The following is an 8,148-nucleotide window of genomic DNA, read 5'->3' as shown; positions in this document are numbered from 1 at the left end:
TGGCTGTCCACCCCCAAGCCTCCTAAAAAGCCATTGTGAGATGATGGAACGTTTGATCCAGCGACACCAACTTGATACACATCCAGGCGTTCAGTCACTGCCTTTATTCTGCTCCGAGGAACAAAAGAACTCATGCATGAGTTGGAGAAGTCCATGAGTACCAGCAGGTGGAACAAAGGCATTTTGAGAGCACTAAGTCCATTCTTTTACTCTCCAGTCTTCCTGCCTTGATGAAAGTGTCTGCACTCGCTCCCAAGTGCATGATCCATCCCCTGCCTCTTGACGTGTCTGTAGCATTCTGACTCACAGGCGGAGAGCACCTCTTGTGAAGACTACACATCCTCCCTGAACTCCATCACAGCTATGATCAAATACTTCTATCGTTTTGTTGTTACCTGTCTTGTCTATTTAAATGGATGTGACTATGGATATACTTCATCTTTGTACTTTAGGTACGCTATGGGAACTGAGGAGCCTTCCAGCTAGCGACTTAGTAAATATCAGCTCTGTTGGTGACTTCATGATCTCTATCCTTTGTACCTGTGTTTCTGTCTGATTCTATGACAAGCTTCTTTTCTGCCAGTTGCAAACTCTTACTTAAACATGCATGTTTCCTTTATTCATATACCTATAAAACGGCAGCCTTTTGCAGAACCATCTCTATTATAGCCTGTCCCACATAAATGATTTCCCTTTACCAACAAGTTCAGGGACTGGACCATTTCATATACATTTTAATAAAAATACATATATTTTTAAATTCCTTGTGTTCTGACTCCTAGTGAGAAAGATGAAAATTATATTGGAGTCAAAATGGAGTCTCTTGGCCAGGAAGTCATGACTAGTTATTATGTGAGTCTCTGATAGTCTCTAGAGCAAAAGACTGCCAAAACCATAAGCTTACACAGAAGCCATGGCCTTCGACCAAACGAACTCTATGGGGCAGCTGCCTGGCAACTGTCTGCTCAACCACTCTTCTTATCTACTGTGGTTACTGCTTCCCAAACCCTGTGTTTAGGCCCTCCCCTTGGCCTCAACTTGTTTGAGCTCACTCATAGTTTAGCGTGGCACATGTATTGCTAGTCTCAAATAAGCACCATTCTTCTTTAAAGAATCTCTCCTTTTTCTTTTTTTTTTTTTTTTTACAGACTGATGCAGGGCTGGGCACAACATCCTCTGGCCCTTCATAATGCTCAGGACTGTACCCTTACTGTGATTGCAAGTGCATTTATTCCCCAGGGAAATTGCTATATTTGTTTAATAAGCAGTTTCCCCAGCGAACTCAGTAAAAGGAAATAGAAGCCTTTTGCACCTATTCTGAGCCGGTTCATTTTAGAGGTCCTTTTAAATCCTTCGGAACATGTCATTTTCCTACATCAGGCAAGCTAAGTCCACTTAGAAAAAGCAGGAACAGCAACCTCTACCAAGACTACCAAAGAATTAGGGCAAATTCTACCTTAGGTTCCCCTCCCCAAAGCATCTTGTGTAAGGAGAACTGTGAGATTCCAGTAGGGAAAATGGCCTCTTGCTGCTTAGGCTTCTTGTCACATCACTCAACTTTGTTACTTAGAATTCTCAGCCTGGATTGAAACCTCTTGAGATGGTGGTGATACTTTCAGAGGCTGGGGGGCCTCCAAGGAACCCTCTTAGGTGTCGGGTTTGTTCTCCCAACTACACCCACCTGTATCCGTTGCCATATCAACAGTACCACGTGACAAGGACGGTGCTTTACCCAAGGCTGTGAAACCAATGAAAGTTCAACACAAGTTGCCAAACACAGAACTTCCCATTGTAGACTCCATGCTAAGTATATCTTCTGGCCACATTGACATTGTTTCTGAAAACTGCGTCTTGAAGATGTGTGGTCTCAAGACACTTGAAGAACACAGACAGCATAAAGCAATGGCTGATTAACTCCCGTCTGATAAATACATGAGTTTGGACCACTAAAAGAATCCACTAAACTATTCCCTGAACAACGCAAGGAGGACACACACTAATATTTTTCAAACATTATTACAGTAAGCTGCTGAGCAGCTTGAATTAAGATCAAAAATGTCAAAAGAAAAGGTGTGTATGTGGAGAAATGAATGCAATGAGCTCTGATAATAGATGGTTTATTGGGAACCCTCACAACAATTTTCAAAAGAACTTGACAGCTTTTATTTTAATAAGACAGAGTGAACAGGAAATGGCTTAAAAGATGCCATCAAGCTTTTATTTAGCTAAGTACTGCCCTTCACTTTGAAGGAAATGATACAATTTCAAACTAGAACCTCCTCCTCAAGAAGTGGTGAAAGAAAGTCAATTTAACATACAACCTTCAAACAAAATTAAGGTTTCTACAATTTTCTGGGAAACAAAATGCATGTGGAGTCTATATCCTGATGGTAATTCTACACAGGCCACACAATTAGAACCAAGAACAAAACAGCATAATGAAAAGATGAAGAAAGCAGTCAAATTTATCATTATTCTGATTTTTAAACAATTCACAAATAAAATCTAACTTTCCAAACAAATTTATTGGATGATTATTAGCACTTTTAATTTGTTTTAAAAAAAAAATGGCTAACCAAGCACATACTATATCGAGTCTTCAACACAGTGGATCCCATTTTAAGAAAAAGAAGCAAAAAGAAAAACAAGTAGTTCTGAAATTTTCTTAGCTTTCCATAGTATATATCATATAAAATTAAAGTTTTGCTTCCAAAAAATAAGTTTTCACGTGGTTGTTCTTGTCCAAGGGTGCCCTGAGGCCCAGAAGCACCGATGCTTTGGGAGGCTGAACCACTGAACCATTTTCATAAAAACTAAAAATCATCTTCAAGACCTGGAATAAAGTCTTCTGCTAGTCATTTCACTGCTACAAAGTCATTTTAAATTAAACGCGGAATAAAAGCTACAAAAGTACCAGTTCTTCCCATAGAAAAAGTTGTGTAGCCGAAGTTGTAGGCTCCTTTGACATACATATGCAGTCTCAATAAAATATTTGCTCAGGTAAGAAAATAGAATTTGTCTGGTTTCTTTCAGTGCGTGTTCCACAGGGTCCTGCTCATCCCTTCCAGAGCTTCAGAAGAACATTGGAATCAATATTTCTTTCCTTCAAAGAGCGTCCATAATTCACATTACAAAATAGTTCTATGTCTTATTCCTAAGGAGAAACAAAAATTATTAAATATACTTTTGTTTTCTAAAGTGCCAAACGTAGCCATTACCAGGACATTAAAAGAAATGATTTTTTTTCCCCCACAACACGGATGTCTTAAAAACCAAGAGCTGACACAACCCTCTTCTTAGAGTCCTAAATTGATGCTGTTTTACTTCAAACCAGGGGTTCTCAACCTTCCTAATGCTGAGACACGATAATACAACCCCTTACGTTGTGGTGACTTCCAATCATGCAATTACCTCATTGCCACTTCATAACTGTAATTTTGCTACCGTTATGAATTGTAATGTAAACATCTGATAGCCAGGATACCTGGTATGTACCCCAAAGTGTCTCGATACACAGGTTCAGAACCACTAGTAAAGACCTTCTGCCCCTTAAAAGGATTTCCAATAGCTCTTCCTAAGTATTACATACTTGTCCTCACTGGTACCCAGCTGAATTGTTGGCAGCACAGCCCAAAAAATACCACCTGGAAAACATCTAGCTCTAAAAAGTAAGAATGCTACAGGTGTGGTAGAAGAAGCTATGAGTTCTTCCTTTGGGGGCACTCCATGTATAATACAAATCACGTGCTACACTGAGTGTGATGTGTGTGTGTGGGGGGGGGGGGGGGATGATGAAGAAGGCAGGGATGGGAGAGCAGGAAGAGTTGGCTATTCCAAAACCACTGGGGACAGCTGTTCTGATCCTTCGCCTCCTATTGTCCTGTTGATTCACTAACCGAAATCTGTTAGACATAGGTTTTCCTAAATGTCATCGCCTGTGTGTATCTGTTCTGCTGTTCCAAGAACAAGACCATATAAACAAATAGCTGTGAGTACACAGAAATTAGATCTACATTCCCTTCAGAGACGGATTCTCCCGCAATGTTCCAAACCATGGCTGGTGTATACTCATCTTTAACATTCAAAAAAAAAAAAAAAAAAAAAAAAAAAACGAGGACTTGTTTGGTAAATCACCATGAAAGCAGGAGATTTATTTAATGCCTTTATAATGAAAAAGTTTCATGCTGAGGTACTATGAAGATCTAGGCTTTAAAAAAATAGCATATCAACTTTTATGTCTGAAAAAAAAAAAAGTGGGATTTAGAGATTCCTAAGCAAGGAGCCCAAGAATGGCCATGGCTTCCAGGCACTCGAGTAAGATTCTGCTCCAGTGGGTAAGAACTAAGTCATAAATGACTTGTCCAGTGTAGTACAATGACTGTAGGAGGCAGGAAAGGCCTTTAACCATGCTCAACTTTTGAGAGCAGTTGACAGCACTCTGCTGTAAAAGCCCTGCCCACAATTTAGGGGACAGGCTGCAGCCATCATAAAGCCTTGCACTAAAGTGCATGGGAGTGAGTTCAGCAGTAGACCCAATTGCTAACTGTCAATCAACCACCAACACATTCCAGCATCACCAACCTACATTTGGGACCATAATCAAAACCTGTGTGATTCATGTCACCACTCTCAAGTCACCGAGAAACTGAGTCCCATATAACAAGACTTTGCATCTTGAATGAAACTTCTCAACCATGGATGGCAAAGTAAACCTAATCCTAACCAGACCACAGCAACCGTCTGTTACCACCAGGCAGAACAAAGCCATGGTGAGGAAGGTGGACCAAGAAGAGAAAAACAAAAAGCAAAAAGAATCCTAGGTCCAGCTTTATTTTTACAGGGTTACTCTCACCATCGGCAAGGGGATAAGGAGAGATTTAATTCTTGCCAGGGCATCACTGGCGGATTCCCTAGAGGATATTTTATGGGGTGGCACAAGCCAACCCCATCTGTGACCTGCAGATGAACGTGCCAAGCAGGTTTAATTAGATCAGAGACACAAAGGGCTATTGCCTCCCTTGATAACACCGCCATAGCTCTAAGAGTCCACAACAGCAGGCCAAAAACAGAGGCAGCAGAACGGCACCTTAATTGAATCCTTTCTCTGGCTGGCCCTTGACAATGATTTACTTGTAACCGGGGAATGGGTTGGGAGCCAGACTCTGCTTAGAGCCAGCTTCCCAAGAGGAGGTACTTAGGGATGGAAGGAACAGAGGTAGAAGATTCTGTTTGTAGCCTGTAGCCTGAGTTTGCTAAAGTATTTGTTGCACTTAATAAGGGGGCTGTTTGGTTTCGGTCTGCTGCTCCCAGATCTTGTGGTTTCAGCAGCCCTGTGCCCCAGGAACCCATAAAATAAATCACTCCAGCCTCTAGGATCCTAAGCACAGCTCAGTGGGGGAAGCAGATAAGCAGCTCTTCCAGCTGCCCTGCGGCGGCGCCTCCCAACCCCCTCCGGCCTTTGTACCCTGCATCCTCCAAACATAAAGTAGGAGGGACACAAATAGGCCAAATGCAGGGCACAGTTACTCCGCAATTCCCCAAGCCTGTTTGTATAAGGAAGGGTTGAATTTGGTCCCAGATCTGTCAGGGTTGAAACTCCAAGCAAGTTCACACTTTACCTCAACTCAGAAAGGAAGGCAGAAGGAGGTCCCCTCCCCCCTAAAGAAAATGCTCCCCATGACCACCTACCAGCCAAAGTGCTCCTACCTGCTCCCTCCGTCCCCTTCCTCCTCCCCCGTTCAAAGTCGGCTGTGCTTTTCACAAACTCTGCGTTTTCCAAAAGGCCCAGGAATATCAAATGAGGCCCAGGCGAAGAGGGTGGGGTGGGGAGGAAGGGGGCGCGGCCGTTGCAAACAGCTCCCTTTTGCAGCTCTGAGTCTAGGCTTAAGTATCAGTGCACCACCGAGTCTCCATTCTCCTCCTCGGAGCCCGGTGCAGGGGGGCGCAAGGGAGACGGTGTAGTCCGAGCCGCTTCGCTGTCGCCCTCATCTGGCTCAGCCGGGTGCAGGTGCGTGGCGAGCTCCTGCAGCACCGCCGCGCGTCCGATTTGGTCGTTGCGCCGCTTCTCCATGATCAAATCCTCCAGGCTCTGGAACTCGAGAGTGTGGCTGCGCTGGGCCGAGAGCTGAATCTGCAAACGGTAGGGCTGCTTGCCGATGCGCAGCTCGCCACCGATTTTGAACTCGCGTTTGCCATAGCGGCACCAGGCGGCAAAGCTCTCCGAGTTGCGCCAGCTGAGCTCGCGCTCCTTGGCGCCCACGTGGGCCAGCGCGTTCCGCACCACAGCGCTGGGGCTCAGTGGCTTGTAACGATACAGATCGTTGACCACGCGGCCACGTCGACCCTGGCTTGCATCGGTCAGGAAGCTATTGCTCACCTCCAACCGGTGCAAATGCACCACTTGGAAATTGCCCACGTAGACAGCCCAGTGCGGGTACTGCGCCTGCGACACAAACTCCACGAGGTCGCCCGGACTGCACTTGTTGAGCAGGTTCTCGGGTGTGTAGGTGCTTAGTGCTGCCGACCCCGGCGCGAAGCTTTTCTGGTAGATGCACTCGTCGCGATAAAACACTGAGCATTCCACCTCATGCTGCCGCGGGTCATAGGGCTGCGGCGGGGGCAGAGGAGGCCGGTCCCCCGAGTCCGGCAACGCTCCGCCATCAGGCCCCTGGGGCGGTGGCTGCGGTTCCACGTCCTCGTCATCATTGGAGAAAATATAAGAGACTCCTATGCGGGGCCCATCGTCTCGGTCCACGCCGGTCGGGTCGGCCGTGGGAACTTCCTTGTAACTTAGGTGGGTCAGTTTCTCCACCTGATTGCCCATCACGCTGTGGACACTCGTTCACAGGACTGCGAGAGGAGAAACCGAAACCACCGCCAGAGTCATTGGCACTGGTCCCGGGGCAGGGGCTAAAGCCACCTGTTGGAAGAGGAGACAAGAAAAATGCATTTGTAGGTGCCACTCAAGGGAAAGACGTTTTGTTCCGGTGAAAGAAACGGGGGGGGGGGGGTACCTGAAGCCATTTTAGGGATATTCTAGGGAGCAAGCTTCCTCGCGTTTCTCCAGCTCTAGGGTCACGATTACCGGAGACATGGTCACTCCAGCTGCCCCCAGCCTCTAGCTATCACCTGGCCCCGGTCAAAGCGCATTGCATCAGCTGTTCCTACAGCTTCCGCCCGCGCCCTACCTGCCAACCCAGGTCAGGAGGGGGGAAGGAAATGGAAACTTTATTCCAATTTCCTTCTCTTTCCTAACTTCCCCTCCCACTCCGGGTCCTAACTAGCCCTTGGACGTCCTACAATGCCTGCACCCCCTAGGAATCAGAGGCTCCCCCGGCGTGGCCGTGGCAGGTGAGCCACCCACCTGGCTCACCTGCGACAAAGTCCTCGCTGCGGCTTGCCGGCCCCTCCCCCGCGCGCCCGCCCTGGGGTTCCGATTACCTGCGCCGACTCACTCGCGGAAAGGTGGAAGCCCTGGGGGACCGGGAGGGGCGCCCTGCCGCACCCTGAGACTTCTAGGGCGAGTTCGCAGGTGTGGGCTCCGCAGTGCCTCCTCTCCCAGCGCGGACCGGGACGAAGCCAGGCAGCGGGGAAAGACGCATTTCTCCCCTTCCCGCCCCTCACGGCTGCGTAGCACCCCGAGAATTGAAGATGGTGGGGGCAATGCCTGTTCACGCTCGCTGCTGTGCAACCCCTCACGCAGATCTTTCGGAAGGTGGAGCACGAAGAGGAAAGGATAAGGAGGTAGCTGGTCTTCCCGCGGTCCGCAGCTCCCGCTCGGACCGGGCGAGCAACAAGCGCCGGAGCGGGAGGGACGGGATTGTAGATCCGGCTCCGGGCAGCCGGGCGGGAGCGAAGCCCTTGGCATTTAAAGAGACAGACGCTGACTCCCGGAGCTCGCGTCTTTCTTGCACCGGGATGTGCCTCCCGGAGCCCCGCCCCCGCCCCGCCCCCAAGCCGCGCCGCCCTTCCAGAGCCACGCCCCCTCCGTAGCGGTTTTAAATCCCGCTGGTAGCTAGTCTACCCACCGTGGGAGCCGGTTTCCTGCACCGCCCGAGTCCGCCTGCCTTCCTGTTGGGGTTCTGAGAACTTGGAAGTTAAGTGCCACCTGGAAGTAAAGAAATGCGAAATGCGAGGGGCTAGAAGAAT

At 48.0% G+C, this 8,148-nt stretch overlaps 1 protein-coding gene across 4 annotated transcripts; it reads right to left on the bottom strand.

The window, feature by feature from the left end:
* Positions 1-2,192: 2,192 nt before the first annotated feature.
* On the bottom strand, positions 2,193-7,855 carry Lratd2 (LRAT domain containing 2). 4 transcript variants are annotated; one of them, XM_041672449.1, is made up of 3 exons: positions 7,441-7,855; positions 5,707-6,919; positions 2,193-3,154 (listed from the first exon to the last, which is right to left on the bottom strand). In XM_041672449.1, the coding sequence occupies exon 2, from the start codon at positions 6,821-6,823 to the stop codon at positions 5,891-5,893; it is 933 nt and encodes a 310-aa protein (XP_041528383.1). In that variant the 5' UTR covers positions 6,824-6,919; positions 7,441-7,855; the 3' UTR covers positions 2,193-3,154; positions 5,707-5,890. The 4 variants fall into 4 exon arrangements, with proteins under 4 accessions (XP_041528383.1, XP_041528385.1, XP_041528386.1 ...); XM_041672451.1 differs by having other exon boundaries at positions 7,455-7,582; XM_041672452.1 differs by lacking the exon at positions 7,441-7,855 and adding an exon at positions 7,373-7,401.
* Positions 7,856-8,148: the final 293 nt, after the last annotated feature.

This window comes from Microtus oregoni, unplaced genomic scaffold, assembly GCF_018167655.1.
Source record: "Microtus oregoni isolate MIOR12 unplaced genomic scaffold, Mior012 000022F_ref0000154, whole genome shotgun sequence".
Lineage (NCBI taxonomy): Eukaryota > Metazoa > Chordata > Mammalia > Rodentia > Cricetidae > Microtus > Microtus oregoni.
Note: the sequence above shows the minus strand (reverse complement) of the source record. Positions and strands in the feature narration are given on the sequence as shown.